The sequence below is a fragment of the Dysidea avara genome, chromosome 12 (genome assembly GCF_963678975.1).
Source record: "Dysidea avara chromosome 12, odDysAvar1.4, whole genome shotgun sequence".
Taxonomy (NCBI): domain Eukaryota; kingdom Metazoa; phylum Porifera; class Demospongiae; order Dictyoceratida; family Dysideidae; genus Dysidea; species Dysidea avara.
The window spans coordinates 5,512,119-5,531,463 of NC_089283.1; the positions used below are offsets into that span (position 1 = coordinate 5,512,119).

At 37.5% G+C, this 19,345-nt stretch overlaps 3 protein-coding genes and 1 long non-coding RNA gene across 7 annotated transcripts in view; 2 read left to right on the plus strand and 2 right to left on the minus strand.

The window, feature by feature from the left end:
* Positions 1-19,345, plus strand: part of LOC136240993 (NLR family CARD domain-containing protein 3-like) — a 62,152-nt gene that overhangs the window by 4,576 nt on the left and 38,231 nt on the right. The window lies entirely within an intron of this gene.
* LOC136241026 (dynein axonemal heavy chain 7-like) overlaps positions 1,630-19,345 on the minus strand; it is a 32,457-nt gene continuing 14,741 nt past the window's right edge. Inside the window, exon 18 of the mRNA XM_066032212.1 lies at positions 1,630-1,915. The gene's annotated coding sequence lies outside the window, so the exon portion shown is untranslated. The remainder of the gene's footprint in view (positions 1,916-19,345) is intronic.
* LOC136241019 (uncharacterized) lies at positions 1,965-8,924 on the minus strand. 3 transcript variants are annotated; one of them, XM_066032180.1, is made up of 13 exons: positions 8,790-8,924; positions 7,974-8,114; positions 7,664-7,922; positions 7,531-7,617; positions 7,355-7,484; positions 7,090-7,219; positions 6,387-6,485; positions 6,139-6,218; positions 6,016-6,090; positions 5,322-5,563; positions 4,728-4,811; positions 4,633-4,670; positions 1,965-2,069 (listed from the first exon to the last, which is right to left on the minus strand). In XM_066032180.1, the coding sequence occupies exons 6-10, from the start codon at positions 7,181-7,183 to the stop codon at positions 5,552-5,554; spliced, it is 360 nt and encodes a 119-aa protein (XP_065888252.1). In that variant the 5' UTR covers positions 7,184-7,219; positions 7,355-7,484; positions 7,531-7,617; positions 7,664-7,922; positions 7,974-8,114; positions 8,790-8,924; the 3' UTR covers positions 1,965-2,069; positions 4,633-4,670; positions 4,728-4,811; positions 5,322-5,551. The 3 variants fall into 3 exon arrangements, with proteins under 3 accessions (XP_065888252.1, XP_065888251.1, XP_065888250.1); XM_066032179.1 differs by having other exon boundaries at positions 6,016-6,218; positions 7,974-8,078; XM_066032178.1 differs by having other exon boundaries at positions 6,016-6,218.
* On the plus strand, positions 8,604-19,303 carry LOC136241030 (uncharacterized). 2 transcript variants are annotated; one of them, XR_010694098.1, is made up of 10 exons: positions 8,604-8,642; positions 8,816-8,885; positions 8,965-9,023; positions 11,383-11,452; positions 11,500-11,629; positions 12,463-12,571; positions 13,521-13,626; positions 17,287-17,519; positions 17,568-17,633; positions 19,116-19,303. It is a non-coding gene; the product is annotated as an uncharacterized lncRNA (long non-coding RNA). The 2 variants fall into 2 exon arrangements; XR_010694097.1 differs by lacking the exon at positions 8,604-8,642 and having other exon boundaries at positions 8,882-9,023; positions 19,116-19,300.

The following is a 19,345-nucleotide window of genomic DNA, read 5'->3' on the forward strand; positions in this document are numbered from 1 at the left end:
GGCCACCTCTATAATGAGACCACCTTGTTAGGTCCCTTGTTAGTATACCTCATTATTGAGGTTGCATGTTTTGGTCCCATTGGCTGGTGTCCCTATTGATGAGTTTCCATTGTATTACAATGTAGTGTATTGTGTAATAACAAGATGTAGTGTTTGTGACCATGTTGATGTTTTGGTTTTGTATAGCTTCCTTAGTTCATTACAATCACTGATGTAAACATTATACTGTGTGATGTTTAAATTTTGACTGATGTTCAAATTTTACATATTCTGACTATTTACAAGTAATCCATCAAATGTGTTGATACCTTAATTCTCCCATTACAATTTTGTGTATATGGTACGTATGTGTGTGTGTAGTTTTTGTGTCCATAAATATTTTACCTTGAAAGTTTCTATGGTAACAGAATAGTAATGGATGATTTGACACTTCTCCACCAAATTAGGTCATTGTTAGTAAATTGTGAAACTTGTCCCTCATAAGAACATGTAGTAATTGTTATTGTCTACTGATCACTACAGGTGCCAGGTGTATTGGTGAACTACTACAAGAGAATACTGTACTAGAAGAGCTTTTGATGGGAAGCGGGAACAAAATTTGTGATGATGGCATCACCATGATTGCTGGAGCTCTTGGTAAGAGCAGGATCAGGGTACTGAATGTACGCGACTGTGGTATTACTGTTACTGGAGCAAAAGCACTAGCTGCAGGTTTAGCAATCAACCGAAGTATTACAGTATTACATGTGTGGCACAATCCCATCACTGTGGAGGGAGCTCGTCTGATATTACAGTCAGCAGTTAATAATGGGATATGTGAAAAAGTGACAGTCAGTGGTAACTACAAGAGTGATATTGAAGTTCAGAAGATGATGACAATCCTACAAACCAGGAGAGAAGCAAACAAGAGGTAGGAAGTGACATCATCTGTGATGTAATAAGAAATGTCATTATTGTAAAATAGGTCACCATGGTAACATGACCACGCCCTTCTTAAGATCAGGTAAGCAATATTGTTATCATTAACTGGTGTTTAAATGTTCTCTTTTTACTGGTAGGAACTCTTTTAACACACATAAACAATACTAACATGTGTACACTTTTAATTATTTCATTATAATCATTTAATTTATATATATATATATAATCAATTACAAGTACTTATCATTAATACGAAAGTAATGTACAATTCCAAGCGATAAGCATCCAGCTACTTGTGAGAACATCTACATCATGTCTGTGACTTGACAATGTATCTCATGAACAAAGCATATCTTTATCTACAACACTCCTTGGAGCCCCACCCACTAGTGATGGTGCAGAGTTGTGCCTCAGGACAGTTTAATGAGTGCTTAGATCATATAATTTATAACATTCCAAAAATGGCCAAAATCTTGGCCATAATTTATATTATCCATCAAGACCTTACATCTCAGAAAAATTTCAAATTCAGCCCCGATTAACCCCCTATATCTAAATAGCTAGATGTAGCTAGAGACTCGACATCTTGGTCTTTAGTTTGAGTGCACTTTGTACTATAATAGTTATACAACCACCTGCAGGAACAGATCTAAAGCCCCTAATTATAAGTTCATGATTATCATGTAGCATTGGCATTTCATTGTTAGCATAATTCATAATGACAATAATTTCAATGTAGTACATGTATAGGTAATTTTTGTGTATGTTTGCTGTGCTTGCAGTTTTATATGGCTTCATGTTTCCTTTGATCCAACGTTGCCTAGAGATGACATCCTCACATGAGTGATCTGGTGATAATTTTTAATCTGACCCTGCTTGCAATTGCCTGACCATAATGGTCGTTGTAATCCATGAGTTGAAGGGTGATGTGCTTTTATTAACAACACCATGGGAACTTGGTCACATGATCCATTCAGTCACAACTTCACATAACCTGACAACAACAAGTTTAATTACACAACAGATCACACAAACATCATCCTACCTTCTCACATGAATCCTTCAACATGTAAAGTTGATCCAGTGTCAGGCTAAACTCTTTGCAACTCTGTGTCTGTAGTCTTAACACATAGCAGGTGTCATGCTACCTACATGTGCATGACAGTGACACTAACGTAACTTAGTGACATGGTAACATACCTCACTGGTCACCATTCAGAAACCCTTGAAGTGTTTCAAATTTTAAGCAGACCTACTCAATTCCAGTACAACAAGATGTTGACAATGACATCCTACCCATAAAACATTTGTAATAGCTACACTACACCTATAGTCTTCACCTGAGCCCTTGTTTCTTGTTAATAATTCTTGTTACATGGGCCAGCAACAAGTGAGTGAGTTATAAGGCTTTAAAAATATTCCATACATATAGTATGGACGATTCAGGCATGCAAACATGTTTACAACTTGAAAACATGCTTGTTCCAGTGCAAAATCATTGGGAGCGAACACATGTTCACCTCTTTGATATTACTATATAATAGTTAGACACCAAGACCAAGGGAACTAAGTGATTTAGTAACCCCGATGGCCTGAGGCTGTAGCGTCCCGAGCGCAGCGAGGGCGCTACTAAGGGCCAGAGGGGTTACTAAATCGCTTAGTTCCCGTTGATCGCGGTGTCTAACTTATTTAGACTATGGTTTAAAGTACATACCTTTATAGCCAGAGTATTAGGGTGGCGTGAAAGAGCAATGCAGAATGGCAGAACGGTTTCTTCCTGAAGTCCTTACAGCGCCCACAAAATAATTATTCTACCGGTAACCAGAGTAACAGCTAGAGCTACAGTAGATACGCTGTTTAGTCTACTATTTGTCCAGAATTATATCGCAGAACACGGAGAAGAATTGTATTACAGTATTATCAAGTACTCCAGAGTATTTTTCGTGTTATAATTATTTTTCAAGTACAAATTGCCTGAGGGCGGGTTACTAAATGAACATGTGTAGGTGACTAAATGAGCATGTCAGGTGACTAAGTGATTTAGTAACCCTCTAAATGAGCTGTACCATAGTCTAAATTTGGCAGGCTCAGGTGAACAGTGAACCAGTTGTACACATGTTTAATAGAACACACATAATTATACTGTACACATACACATACATTCACAGTCACACTACATACACAGGATACTGATATTATGACATAACCAGTTGTCAGCACATGAACTTGTGTCAGTAGTATGTGAGATTTTGTTGTGTGTGTGTTTCATATGTATGTGTGTGGCACGCGTGTGCAAGCACTCCAATACTGGGTACGTGTAATGTAAAGTTTTTACTTGACATGTTCAATATACAGCCAGTTTCTGCTACAAATGTTACTTGATGGTAACTCCTACTCAGTTAACTGGTGGGAGTAACTATGACTCTCTTAAGGTAGCTCATCATTTAATTAGTGATGTACATGAATGGATTGTTACTACTGATATGTATAGTTCAACTACTCTAATAGAACATACAGTGTACTCCACATGACTGGAGTAGCAAATTTTGAAGTGGTCAGGTTAGCATTAAGTAACAATTGCACAGAGCACTCACAGCACGTGCAGAAAATTACGCTTAGGAGGGTCTCCCCCAAGGAAAATTTAATCTTAAAAACATATATTTAACCAGTTATCACAACAGCACTGGCATCAAAGAAAGAAGGTAACCAACTGCTCTATTAGAATATCTGACTGCTTTAGTAGATAAACCAAACTAGTGACACTGTTCCTGGTGCTCCCTTGATTATCCATCCCTCGAGACACATTCAAATAATCAACAAGTTGGAGTCTATTCATTTATATACAGAGCCTGTTCAAATACTTTAATAGAACATACATCATAGACAAATACTCTAACAGAGCAGTCATTTCTACTGTTCAGATAATCAAGTGATCGAATAACCGAGGGAGCACTGTACTGCTACAGTTGAACAATCACTAGATGTACAGGTGTGACTGGTTAATGCTAACAGTTGCAAATGTGAATGGATCTGTAATAGCAAATTTTATCAGTTGATGGTTTATACTGTTTTTACCAGAAACAATTCTAACAAGGCTTGTATGGGAGTAAGCTTGGGGTAGCTTTATATGATTATCTCTAACTACCTTTATGTGCTATATATAGTCCTTTTGTGTATGGAGTCAAACCATGTTGGGACTACTAATTTTGTCCTTATTGTGGAGTGGAGGTCTTTTCTATGGAGTAATCAATTTGGAGAATATTCGCTGTAGTTTGAGAGTAGGTCAAGTGCCAATAGTACTGTAGAATTATTTGGGATCAAAATCAGATCAAATAATTAATTTACAGCGATTCAGATGTCTTAAAAATGGGCAATAAAACACCTCAGCAAGCCAACTTGTAAATGAAACCAGAATATTTATGAGGGTTCTATACTCAAGCGTCAAGTCAAGACGTGCTTTCAATGAAATCATGCTATCAAAAGGAATATTCCTTCAATCAAAAATCTTGATTCCAGTTGCTATTGGTTTGGTCCAATAAAATAGGCTCGATATAATAGACTACCAAAACATGGTCTGAGAACATTGGGCTCAGAAATTAGCTGATGGCTGGCTATCATTTTAAAGGTGACGTTATAGTAACCACTGAGCAAGGTTCATACTTGTGACCAAGAGCAGATATAGCTCACAAAATACATCACAGATATACTGACCATTTCTGATGTACTGGTGAAGCTAACACTAAAATGTCCTGAGGGATAGTAATACACAGTGATTTATTATGACATCACTCAGTATAAACACTTACAGGTTGATATCAAGGAAGACTGTTGGATGATAACTACTGACTTTGATCTTCCTAGTAGACGACAGATCAACTCCATCTTGACTTCTAATAAAGACGTTAACACTTGTGATATACATCATTTATTGCTGTATATGTCACACTTCACATAACATGTACAATAAACTTGAAATCGCTTTGTAACAAACATGAAGTGACCGACTGTTCAATTGGACCATTCTCCAGCACTCTGACAGACACATAATAAATAATATCCTTTTATTGATTCCTTGTTGTCTATAGGGGCAGAGGAATGGAGTGGTTAAGTTACAGTTTCATTAGTTCAGCAGTGTGGGAAATACAGCTAGACGGCAAATAAATTGATATGTATGGAAGCCATTGAGAAAATAATCTGCAGTAGCTTACATACGTAACCATCATAACTTAATGATACAATGGTGTATGGTATTGAGTTTTGGCGCTTGTATTTGCCATGAATTTGTGAATCCAAAGGTATATCTGTAGACAAAGACGGACAATACACACTTGTACACACAAAAATACATACACACAAACACATTACACAACCTGTACACACACAACACACATATAGGGTACCTGTTTATTGTAGTGTTGGTTGTACTCTTCCCATGTCCTATAGCTCTACTGAAGTTATAAGTCTTCTCTGCTAGATCAACAAACTTGGGGGATGAGGTGCTAACGACTTCTGCCCCTGAATGGCTCAGAGCTACTCTAATCTTCTAATCAAAGTTTCAGTCATTTTTTGGGGTTTCCAGTATGTGTTAGGGACCAGTGTGGCCTCTTGGTCCAGTAGGTTTCATTCATTTCTATGTCCAACACTTTGTGGAGGAAAATAGTATGTGAGAAGTAAGTACAAATTATGTATGGTGCATGTATGTGTGTATTGGTAAAGAAAAGCTCTACCCTGTCTACTACTAGTCATAGTAGCCAGGTTATGGCTGTTGTATGTATACTATAGCTGATAAACACTTTTCTGAGCCACAATGTACATCATGTAATTCATTCAGGTGATGGCGCTTCTCACAAGAGGGTGAGAAGAAGGAAGAAGTTGTGTGTGCAGGTATGTGGTGAGGTGTTTATAACTCTACTGAATTTTTAGTTTGGTTTTTAGGTGGACAAAGTGGTAGTGGCTAGAACAGAATTTTTTGTGGTCATTCTGTATAGGGAAGACATACAAGGAGTCAATAGTTTGTTGTTCTGGCAAATTCTTTTTATGATGGTGTTGTGGTTTACTAAAGAACAAAACAAATTACAACTATTTGTATATTACCTGTGGTAGAGGGGGACTTCTTAGCTGGGTGGCTCTGATGTACGTAGCTAGTTTTGGAGGAGTGGCTTCTGAGAGCTGTTGGAGACCACAGTTTTCCTCCATACAGTATTCAGCACAACTGACTTCTTCAACTAGAAATGACAGCGCACTAGCTAGTATTGTAGATAATTCTCCAGAAACCTCCTCTCTTAAGCACAAACTTGCTAAATGAAGGACACAGTAGAAAATACAAAGATTATGGTTCTGGTTCCATACATAGGAAACCTCTTCACTATCATGGTCCCAAACAGTTCATTATAGAGAAGTTCCATTGTGTATGAACTTGAGCACGTACATGCTACTCAAGAGAGGTTTATTATTTTATTTCTTACCACTATGTCTCTCTACAGATAGCATCAAACGTGATAATGTGTAGTCCACTAGCTGACCCCATCTTACAGTAGTTGTCTCCTCTACTGTGAACATTTTCCCTATAGAGTGGGTCACATACAACAAGTAAAAGGAAAACAGAAATTTTGCAGGGATTATAGAAATAAAAGCATCAGCTGCAGCTATACTAGTACATATTTAATTCCTACTCCAGTCACATACAGCCTGTCTATAGTATGTACACTACCTATGAATCAACACCTACATGATGGTGAAGAAGGGTGAAACCAAGTCCATGATGCATGTAGCTGCTGCAGTTGGTAAAAAGGAACGTCTCAGGACTAACAGTGATTAAGTCAAGCTCATACCCTTAACCACAGTCAAGTTACACTTGATGAAACCATCAGTTGGTCAGTAGAAAGTACAAATGAAAATTTGAACTTAATGGAATTGTTGGCAAAAACCATGCAAGCTCATGTTTCCTTCATCACATCTTGGAAACATTAGTGAGACATGATCAAACCCAAAATGCCTTCATAACAACCTCAAAATGGATGATAATTTTGGATAGGAAACTCCAAACCTTCACAAGAACCTTGTAAACAATGCTTTATACTTGCTAGCACAGGTTTTGTAGATCCAGTCACATTATATGTACTTGTACACACTACAAACGGACAGACAAACAGACACCATATATCTTACCAAACTGCTCCACAATTTCAGCAGGAAACACATGTGAGGCAAATACTCTTCTGAAGATGGTAGAAAATTCCTCACAACTGTTTACATCACACATAGCCGACTATGTGCTACTAGCTGTTGTATGTGTTGTCTACATATGAAGACCACAATATATGGCAGATACTGTATGTGTAAGTTTGTTAGAAAATGGTCATACATACATTAACTCTACAGACCACAATCCCTATCTCATCTGTTACTACACTAAATATTGAGGTCTACTGACCAAAGCGTCCCAGTTTGGTTAGTAGACAAAACAGCTCCTCAAGAGTGGAGTGATCAGGTTGTGTCCTCCATTATGAGGATCCATGACAACTATTTATCAACCAGTTTCATGACTGACACTGTTGTGTCCCCTGTACACCACTAATGAAACTACTAGTTATAACAACCTGTCCATACCAGTTCCAGTGGTCCAACCACTGTTGTAGGAGGCTAAGCACCATATTCCTCTCTGGCTGGCATGTTAAGATCATCCACAAACACAACCTACCAATGAACATTAGTATTAATAATACAAGTAATGTTCCCTTACAGTTCTCCTGTCAAGCGGTAGACTAAGTAATCCTTTACAACACTTGCTGAGCAGAAAACCTAACTTGTACATATCTTGTCAAAATCTAAAGGATAATACTAGAAGGGATTTAAAACAGAATAACAGCACACTCGGCAAAAATATATTTGCAATTTATTTCTAGTACTAGTACTAGTAGGGCCAAAACAGATGAACTGTTATGCATGACTAACTCATCCATTAGGAAGACTGATGTGATGATAAAGTTATACTCGGTATCCTGTAAATAACAGACAATGTACATATGTGTACTATGAGTAAACACTGTAACCTTAGGAAGGGCTGGAGCATCTTTAATAACATCTGTCATGTAACTACCATCATAAATCCTCCATCACAAAGTTGTAAATACAAATCAAATCGACGTACGGCACTTCTAGAAATGGAACAAAATGAGGGATTTCAGGAACAGCTACAGACAAAGCACAACGTAATGTTATCATCACTATATTCATTATTTAGTCCATCAAGTCATAAGGTATGCAGCAGTAATGACCACCACTATATATTGTACACATATTGTAACAAAACTTAAATTTAAGGTGATGAAGATTTAATAGAAACTGCTAGTTAAAGTACATTCTAACACTACAATACAAGCCACATGGCAAACAACTACAAGTTAATACAATTCCAGTCGCATTATTCTCTCTCCTTCAAGTATTGCACTGTTAAGATGAAAACATTGGGGTAAAATCTGCCTTTTCCTGTAGGTCAGGACTACTAGCCACCTAGTCTCGTGTAGACCAACCTACACACAAAAGCAAAAAAAGTCGATCTGGTCCATATGAGACTACTAGCCACCTCCATTCCAGTAGTGTTGTCCTCGCATACCCATTTTCCAGGGTGGCAATTATTGATGAACACCCTCTCCTTTCTGAAGGGACACTTATATTATATAAAATCGATAAACACCACTCCAGATGAGACTACTACATGGGTAAGGGACTGCATACATACGCTGTATGTCACTAAGTAACTTAAAGGAGTGTGTAAGCAGTGTCATGGACGGTAGTGCATGTGAAATGATCATTACTGTAGTACATCACGTGACACGTAGAAATTAGACCCATTATCAATAACTCACTTCTCCTGTACTCCAATTTTCACAAGCTTTAAACTTAAACCTCCACGGATCGCTCCTAGCACTACGTTTGAATTTAGCCCATGGGGCTATCACCAGGTATGTGACTCTAACTATTTCGTTCGATCTTTGTATGATGTGCTGTTCTCCATGATTTGCGTTCTTGACCTTGCTGCAGATATTGGACACTTGAGGACACAACGAGCGTATGTAGGAGATACTATTGGTGAAAATGAGGTTAGGGATTTATCGGTGTACATGTGTTGTGAGTCTGTGAGTGTACTGGATGGCCATGCATGTTGAAGCCAGACCCCTGTACCAGTAACAATTTAATATATACGTGACATACAGGGAGGCGGACCATGAATGCTGTATGGTTGCAGTGTAAAGGAGAAGGTTGTGTGGGTGCAACCCCCTGGATTTTTGCAGGCTAAAACTTTACAATGCCAATCTAGGACAGGTGCAACTGTTAGAATGACCTATACTCTGTCCAACTAATGCATATTTATTCTACTGGTGGGTACAGTGGAGAACTGTATGGTTACACAAGATTATGTGATGAAGGACCACTAGTTTTTCATGAGGTTGGAAGTATCATGTTCTTACATAGACCCATGTGCCCTAAGGTGTGGTCCGGCAAAATTTTGCTATAGCTTCAGGTTTCATGATGATTGATGGGGGATTTTGGAGGGAAATGAGGCAAAAGTACTAGATTGAATGTTCTATTGCAAAAACCTTCCCTATGCGGGACGACTTTCCACGCAATAAGTATGTAATGTACATGTACTTTTATGTAGTAACTTACTTTTAAACAGTACTCCTGTTTTTCAGTACGATTACTTTGCATTACATTTAGAAAGATTTCCTAGCATGGAACGAATATGTTTTTGCCCTCAAAAAATGGTAGATGCTTGATGTAATAAAGTGCCACCCCTAGTGCACACAGGGTCTATACACTTGTAGTGGTGGAGAGTAATGGATTGTGGGCAGGAAGATGTATAGTGATAAAGGAAAGTCAAATGAGTGAGGATCAGTCAAGGGCCTTGAGCTTTATGCACATACAAACTGTAACAGGATCTTCTGCCAAACTGTACACAACTTCCCAAACTACTTCTGGTCAATACACAGCCACTGGGACCTCATGTACTGATCTAGAGATCACCACACAATCTATAGTTAGAGCAGCTGTGGAAATCAGACTACCTGAGATTTAGAGTAAAAGTGGACAATGTAATGTGAAGAGTTCTGTGTTGGTGGTGACAATTCAAATGAGTTACTGATCCTTCATGACTACTGACACTCGCTTCTCCACCATTCATAACAAGAAGGGAGCCTAGTGTACATGTTTAGTTGATTGCTTGTACCATGGTTGCTAGAAGATGGTACATTCCTACAACCTGAGGGACTTATATACCATGGGAATTCCCCTCAGAGTAGTAATTAAAAACCACTGATAATTAATAGTACTTGTAAAATAGTACAGTATATAGCCTGGCTAGCTGGGCTACATATGAAATACTGTATAGCCTGGGCGGCTCCTTTGATCCAAGGTGCGAAAGTGAGTGCTATACTATATGCAATGTGTGTAGATCACTTCAGTCTGATTATATCATTGCTGAATTGACCAATCAACACATTGCAATCTTGCCTGTATAGTCTCTTTACAATTAATCTGTTGAAAACTGGGTACTGTATAGTGGGAAATTTTTGGGGGGGTGAAACTTTCGCGAAACTGCAAAATACAATTTTCAGAGTTTTTAATTCACGAAAGTCTAGAAAGTGGGCAATAGCTATGTGTATAAACTAAAACATTTTACGATTATATTTTCAGGAAGCCATCATCACTTGTGAAATTTGTGAATGTTTCGTCCCTCGAAAATTTTCAGCTATACAGTATGTGGTTTACATCCCATCACATTTATAACATATCATATCTCACTGATAGGATAAGTTATCTACAGAGGAGGTTGGCAGCAATTAAGTGCCTTTAGAAGTTAATTACACGAAAGTCGATATTCTGGGATGAAATAAAATTGTGGAGTATGTAAAAAAGTGTGGCATCATTGTTTTGTTCACAAGAATATACATACCCGGTTAGTGCTAGAAGATACTTATCAAACAGACTTATATAATTTCCCTTGAAATCTAGGTTTTTTTAATAAAACAAACTACATTACCTTAATGCTTACAAGAAGCGCAATCCGTATATCGAACAACCCCTTGTCACCTCCACCGTTTGCTGGTTTTTGTATTGTGACTATTGAGGCTCACGTGAAATTTCAAGCCGAATATGCAATTAAGGTAATAATTTAAAGTAGCGCTTAAATCGCTGCCGACCTCCTCTGAGTTATCTACATTCTGTGACTTACATTGCAAAGCCAATAAACATTTTAATAAGAGATGAAAATTACTTGACTACATAGTGTTATAGTATACAAAATTACTAGGTAGGACAACAAGAGGCAAATGTTATGTGTCCATATTTCCTGTTATAACAGTCCCAGTCACAAATACAGGTTGTGTGTATATGTTTGTACTACAAACACTCATACACTACACATATCCACTGTAATGTATTTGTGTACTGTCACAACAGGATAGGAGAGGCTGTAATGAAACATCAACAATTAGAAGTGTCCTGAAAATGTCCAGAGAAAATACAAGAGGTGAGTGTGGTGAATACTGTCATATTTGGATTATCATATTTGTGCAGTGAACTCTCCAACCATTACACAGTTTTACAAGTAAGAAGTTGAACCAACTAAGGCATGTCACTGACGTCTTGAGTGCCACCATGCTTGTCAGTGAAGACTGCAAATTGGAAATGGACCAGATAATAGAAAGTGAGGTTATGTAGGTCATTGTTTGTGTACAACATCCCTTTTGTTATATGTCACAGCCTTTGATGTTGTCTTGTGTTTCACATTGTTGTGTTGGTACAGATATTTCACTTTCTGTACAAGAACTAGTTCACTATGAGGTTGTGTGACACACTAATGGAGTAGTTTGGCTGTGGTAAAATGTTTCTGCCAATTGTGAACCTTGTTTTTCATAATCATGTCAGCTAAAAGTGTATGAAACATGAGTTAGTATAGTATCTTTCCACCTGTACACTAAACACATGGCTCCTGACCACAACTAATATGTACTGTATAATTTAACCAGTAGAACTGTCCTAGTTTGTTTTGTGAGATGTGAGGTTTATTTCACCATATTTGTACATCCAGCAAGTGATGAAATATCATGTAGCATTTGTACACTGGTGTATTGAGTTCTAACAAAACATATTTCAAGGAATTAGTTACTAAATACAGTATACCCACTTCACATTGCTTCAATTCTTAACAGCCACATTGGGAATAGACATGTTCATTGAATAGCTTCTACAGTGAGTCCTTAGTATTGCAACCAAGAATGGCCAAATTTTTTTGGTCATATGTGTCTGCTATAAAGTAACGTCTCCACCGTTTACAACAAAAAGAAATCTAAATGTTGTCTGTATCGTTATGTACAAAGTAAATTTGAACCATGATGGTCAATGGTTTGGCCATGAAGGAATATGTTAAGATGATGAATAAGCAGAAAGTGGATCCTCAACAACTCTTTTTGTGTGTAGATGTAGATACACCATTCTGTGTCTCTAGCTACTTTGTTTTTGTTGTTTATTTCTGTACAGGTAGTTCTGTGTAAGCTGTTGTCACTGTTGTTGTCCTTGCTAATACTCCTACAAACACCAATACAGCTTCACCAACACTGCTAGCTGGAGAAACAATTTACCAAAAATGGTAAGTAGGTATTAATTAGAGTGTAGTGTAACATAGTAGAGTGCACGGATTTTATAAACCTTTAAGCCCCTCAACAACACTGTTGATTTTAGTTCTGTTTGAACAGTTCCATCTGTGATACAAGTTCTGTGTTATGTGTGAGGTTCTTCAGCTTAGCTTGTCACAATATTGTCCCAGTGACTTCTTATGAGTGGTTGTGACCAATTCTGATTTAATGATGGTGGCTTTTTACTTTTATAAAACTACCACAGAATAACTTGTGGCGTGGATAGAATGTTCAAACGGAACTGTATGGATCAATTGAATTGGCCATGGGCCCAACACGGCATGACAAGATGAGTGGGCTGGCACGAGTTGGCCCAGTCACGGATAGAGTGTGAATACATTCCAGGTGGTCAACAATAATTTGTTTCTATTGGACACACAGCTTTATAAAAGTATTTTACAACTGATAACTGAACGGAGCAGATGCATCTGGCAGACTCCCAATCATTTGGTTCTACTGACATTGGCAAAAGGATCACCCACTGGCTATAATACAGTGACTAACATTGTATAACTTAGTCTTCGTGTTGTTGATACATTTCAATACAGTTTTATCAAACATCAGTTATTATAAATAAAGAACAGCTAGCTCAATTATTCATCGCACACAATCCCCAGCTTGAGTAGTATGAGTGAGGACTGGATTGAGTTCAATAACTTTAATAAAGTTGTACTTATAACACAACAGAAATAAATTGTGACCTAGCTGCTAACTACTTGCATAATTTTGTTTTGCAATAAAATACATTGGGTTAAAATGTGTACTACAAAAATGATTTTGTGTACTAACTTCAGTGAACACAGAAACAATACTCAAAATTTATATGCAGTTCCATCATATTTGTGTGTTCATAGAGAACAGTGTGTGTTCATCACCTTGAGCTAAATCTAATCTCCTGATCAGGTTACAACTGAAAGTGCTGCACTAGGGACCAATGTAGAGCCATCCTTGTCCAGCAGGTCATCCATCTCTACATCAGATACATTATGGGAAAAATAGGATGTGAGAAGTGAGTACATGTTATATTAAGAGTAAATTTACTCTTGGTTACATGTATGTGATTACATTATGTGTGTATGTAGTGGTAAAGAAGATCACTACTCTATTTATTAGTCAAGAGTGGGTCACAAGTAAAAGAAAAAAATAGGAATTTTAAAACAATATAGAGCAGTGACTAAGTAGTACTGCTGCATTAAAAGTACTGAAACAAACTGGATTGGAGTAGTACGTAGTGTTCAGATACTGTAAAAGAAGTGAATATCCCTACTGTGCATTTTGATTGTAGAATCTCTGTAGAAGAGTAGGGATATTCATTTCTTATTGTTTTACAGTATCTGGACATTACGTACTACTCTGATCCAGTACACAGTACTTCTCTGTTCTTACTTTAGTTTCAAATTTCCAATTTTTTTCTTTTACTTGTTTGTGAATAATAAATTTTGTCGATTCATGATGGCTATTAAAATGTATAGCTATCTGTCACATGTAAATAGCTATGATTCTCATATTGATGAGTGCAAGAGTTCTTGTATATTATAAACTCTTGATGAGCGAGATCATGATTTGCAGCTATCATGAATCTAATAATTGTATTAATAAAAGCACAAGACCTGTCCACTTACATTCCAGCTGGCAGCTGCACCTACTACAATGGTACCAAGTTCTGGCATAGCCAGCAGACTAATTCACTTACAAGCAGCTACACCAGACTGACTCACTTACAATAATAGTCTACTTTCATACATATGCTTTGTACATACCATTCACAAGCAGCCCATTTCCTGGTGGTAGGTGATATCTTGTCTCTACAGCTCACTGAACTGCCAGCACGTGTATTTCAATATGTTGGTGCAATAACATTGTGAAACGTGCATGCTCAGAGATCAAACCTGGACTGTACCATGGCCACTCTAGTATATGGAAGGACAAAAATAAGACAATAGCGCACGTATTGTGTTGCTATCAATATGCCAAAGGTTTATTTTTACATGAATTCAAAGCGTTTTTGTGAAAAAAGTTGTAGCCACATTTCCGCTATGCTAGCATCAGGAATACAGGCAATAGAAAATTTATTTTATTTTTGTAATTCTGTAGCAACTTGACAAAAATGTTTCGAGTCTATGTAAAGGCGCTGATTATACCCAACCAATACTGTCATGTCATCATGAGGGGAAATCAAGGCAGGTTTTTGTGTGATTTTTTATTGTGGGCCATGCCCACATTTTCGTCATCCCTACTATACAGTATTATTGTACTATATGATATAACTAATCATAGCTGAGAAACACTGTTTAGAAAAAGAATTGAAATTGTCTTTTTGTACTGCCAACCAACATTGGTTATGTGTGTTGTTACATGCCGTAACTGAATGTTACCATTTCATAGCCTTCTTGGTTGTGAGTATACTAGGCCACAACTACACCTTGATGAATTCACACCAGTTTGTGGTGACCACAACAAGACAAGTCTCAGCTTTGTAGACTGTTGCACTTATAAGTTTTGGTCAGTGTAATAAGAGTCTAGCTTCTGTTTTTACACTAGTTGCTGTACACATCAATTGTTTTACTGTTCCTACTGTCTACCACTACAACTCCAAGAGTATTTAACAGATCAGAATGAAACTTTAACGATGTCTTATAGCAAGAGTTCATAATTCAGTATATTATGAACTCTTGCTTATAGGAAAACAAAGAAGTTGTAGGGTATATGAAAATGAAAAACTAGTTGGTCCACTGGACATTACTGAATGCACTCTTTATGAATATTTTCGTTCAGTAAATGCGATGTACTTGAAGGATTTTACTATTATTGTAGTGATTGTTCTATTAGAGTATTTGACTGTTTTATCAGAAAATCTTGTGTGAAACTTTGTTAGGGTTTGAGGGAGGGTGAAATTGTTTCAAGAATGCAAAAAATACACAAAAGGAATTGAGGCTAGGTGAAAATAGTCACTTATTATAATTCTTTAAACAACTGAGGCACCACACAACAGCACATAATGGGTGTGTCATCAACATAATCAATCACTGACGTACTGTAGTCAGTAGTAGATCTCATATAAATATCAGTTGATTACAAAACCTGGACATGAGGCAGCCGTGAGATGTCTCAAATGTACTGGAACACAAAATGTCAGAGTTACTTCAGTGATCATGACCATGCATGGATATTGTATATGCTAGGAAGTTGCTTTGCCACCAAAGGGACACAGGTGTGGAGGAGACCAGTGGGTTAAAATATTAAAAAAATTAGCTACATAGGTGCGTCTGTATGCTATCAGTAACTGCTGTGGGATATTTAAAAAATTTACTGGGTTTCATCATATTGGCTTGTTGGAAGTCTTACTGCTGAAATACTTTCCAGAGCATTAGTATTTATGTATTATGGAATGCAAGCTCGTATTGAACTTGTATTTCACCATATGTGTTGTGTCTGTAGTGATTAACTGTTCTGCTTCCAACCACACTTGAGTCCCTTAGTTGGCAATACTTCTTTCCAGATACATTATTCTCAGCCAGTCCTCCTGTTGATGGTCAGCAACTTTACACTTGGCTTGTACTCCAATATGTTTGAGACATCACGTGCCCACAACATGTAACAAATAAACAAACCATTCATCAAGTAAATATACATCAACAATTCACAGTTTGCGCTTACCTGACACATGTATAACATGACCACTCAAATTTATCAGCTGCTGCCTTGTAATATGTCTCAACCAACCATTGAACATTTCACTCGCGCCATTTCAACTATGAATCATGTGTGCAATTGATCACGTGATGCAATAGATATGCTTTTCAATGGTTCAGCATTAATGTGATGTGACCCTCAGGAGTAGTGCAGAGGAGCGCCAGTGAGCAAGTAGCTGCCGGAGAGCTCTAGGGCTGTAAGATTTGGTGTGATTTTTAATGTAAAAAAATCTGCCTCTGAAAGGGGGGTTCCGAACCCCCCCTGCCTACGCCCCTGAGTGTAACTCCATCACTTTCATGCACCAAACTGTAAAACATGGTGATGATTAGCAATCACCCACACTCATTTCTTAATAGTATTTATATAGGCTGCATAAACAGCAGTGTGTAGGTTTGAGCTACACACAGAACATGGTACAGCCTAAGAGTATGTATCGTTTCCATTTGAAATTTCCGCTATCACAAATACTTACCTGATCATATTACTCCAGTTGTGGTCAGGTTACCCTCACTGGTCATTACATTAGAAAATTAATGTAAACAGACAAAAAGTCAGTTGTACAACAGTTTGTGTTAACCTTGTAAAGAAGCTTGTGGCTGCTGCTGCCTTGTAACTAATCTACTTCAGTTTTGTGTACAGTTCTCCTCCATTTACACCAGACATCACATGTACAATTGACCATGTGATACAGAGTGATATTTGATTTTGTTGTTGAATGTTCACCATTGGTGTGATATGGTCCTCAGGAATATTGGAGTGTTTACCACTGCTCCCAGTCAAAAAGTTTGGTATATTATTACTGGCACTAAACGGGGTATTCCCCAGCTACACCCTTGAGTTGATAAAATGTAGTGACAACTATTTTAAGACTGTGACATTTTGTCCAACTAATATCATTCACAGTGATTTACCTATAATGTTGTGTAAAACAAGTTTGATTTGTGTTAGTTTCATTGTGCCTCATCTTTTTGTCTAGCAACATAACACAGCAGAACAACATCCTAATAAGGAAGTGGGTGTGGCTACTTCTGAAGAATACTGGACTTTACTCGTGGATCACATGATCTCATTTGACATCATGTAATCACTGAAGGTGTCTGTTTGTCTGGAGTAAGCAGTGATGGGAAGGGACAACAATATCGTACACCAGATCATGTGATTGGATCATGTGGGAGTGACATCATTATAGTTGGGTGTGGCATATACAAGGTAGTCAGGTTATTAGAGTAGCTGTTTTATTATTGTAATCTCCTACAGGCTACAGATCCAGTAACAGCTACTATACAATATCACACTGAAGGATACAAGTTGATTACATTCTGAGTAAGTCAGCCTGGCTGATCACTGCAGCCATATCTTGTCCACCACCAAAGAGCAATGTGGAAAACATAATCCAAACACTTTGGTTGTGCATGTCTCAGAATGGCTGGGGTGCATTTGCTAAAATTTGTCTGCCCCACCTGGCAAGCAACTCCACTTGTAAAAATGGAGCCTACCTGCCTCCCTGGCAGTAGTGTCCAGGTTTTCCCACACCATTAAAAAAATGTTGCAAGGATTATTAATGTGGTATCCATGTACAGTACATAAAAATGTTAGGCAGGTCCTAGTCCCAGGTTTAGGAGTGGGAAATATCTTCAACAACAAATATCGATAATTTTTGGCACATTATCTTAATAACTACTAATATGTAGGGCTGCATCGACTCTAGTATCGGTATTGGTATCGGGCCGATACTGCTGTTTTCATGAAGTATCGGAATCGGCCATTATATTGTTGCAGATACCGATTCTTATCACGTGCGAGAATAAAATAACATTCGTTTGTACTTGCTCATTTTACTAGCACAGTGGATGCCTAAAAGCATCAAGTATAACACTAATAGCTAACTACCAGCAAAATTACTGATCTATGCTGAAACCTACGTGTGAAAACACTTTACTGAGAAAAAGATCGATATACTCTAATAGAACAGTCAATAACTCTAATAGAGCAATCAGGTAGAAGTTACTGTTTCAGTATTATTACAATATTTAGTGTTTTTGAAAGCACCATTATGATATTATCTAAACTTCTCCAAAAGAATACTGGAATATCCACTGGTTTGCATTTCAATGACTTCTTTCTTTGTAAATCTTGATTGGCTACTTCATTATAAACATGAACCATACTGAAAACGTGCAAGAATACCATGAAATGCACTATATAATAAATGTGTGCACTATGAAGTAGCTACTTTAAGGTACTTGGTATCGGTACTTGTACTTGCAGATACTTTCCAGCTGAATACTTGGTATTTGAAGTATTGGTAAAAAGTGGAATCGGTGCAGCCCTACTAATATGTCCATATCAACTGACCTGCCTGTCCAATTTGTTTTTGAATTCCAAGAATGTGATTTATTGCATAGTAGCAAACTCAATACCTGGTATTGTATGCCTGAGCTGTACCCATGATGTTTTTTGTACGAGGTGCTTACCAAGGTAACAGCAACTATAACACATTGTGCTTGCTACAGTATCTCAATATCATTTTTGCACATTGATATCAGTAAAATATTGAATTTCTTGATATTATTAAAATATTGCCCATCCCTACCCAAGTTTAGTCCATGTACTGGTTAAATGAGCTGTTATAGACTGGTCATGGTCCCATGTAGGAAGGGGTTACATGCTGCAGTATGTGTAGAAATCGCTTCTTGGCTGATACAGTACCATGTGTCTTGATGTAATGTACTTGTCAGTGTGTGTTGTTAGTGTGTATGAAACACTATCATGATCATTGTTCTCATCGTAACCTGCCCCCTCTAGCTGGTAGTGAAGACAGTATTCTGTAATGACCAGTTTAACAACATGTTGGACACACACAAGGAAACAGTACTGGCAGACACTCAGATTCTCTTCAATTGATCAAAAGAAACTTAACACTAATTAACGGCTACCCAACTAACATGTACACTTTTTTTTTTACTATGAAGAATTGATCATGTGATCGATCACGTAATGTGCAATAAATTGATAGCGCCTGAAATTCTGTTGCA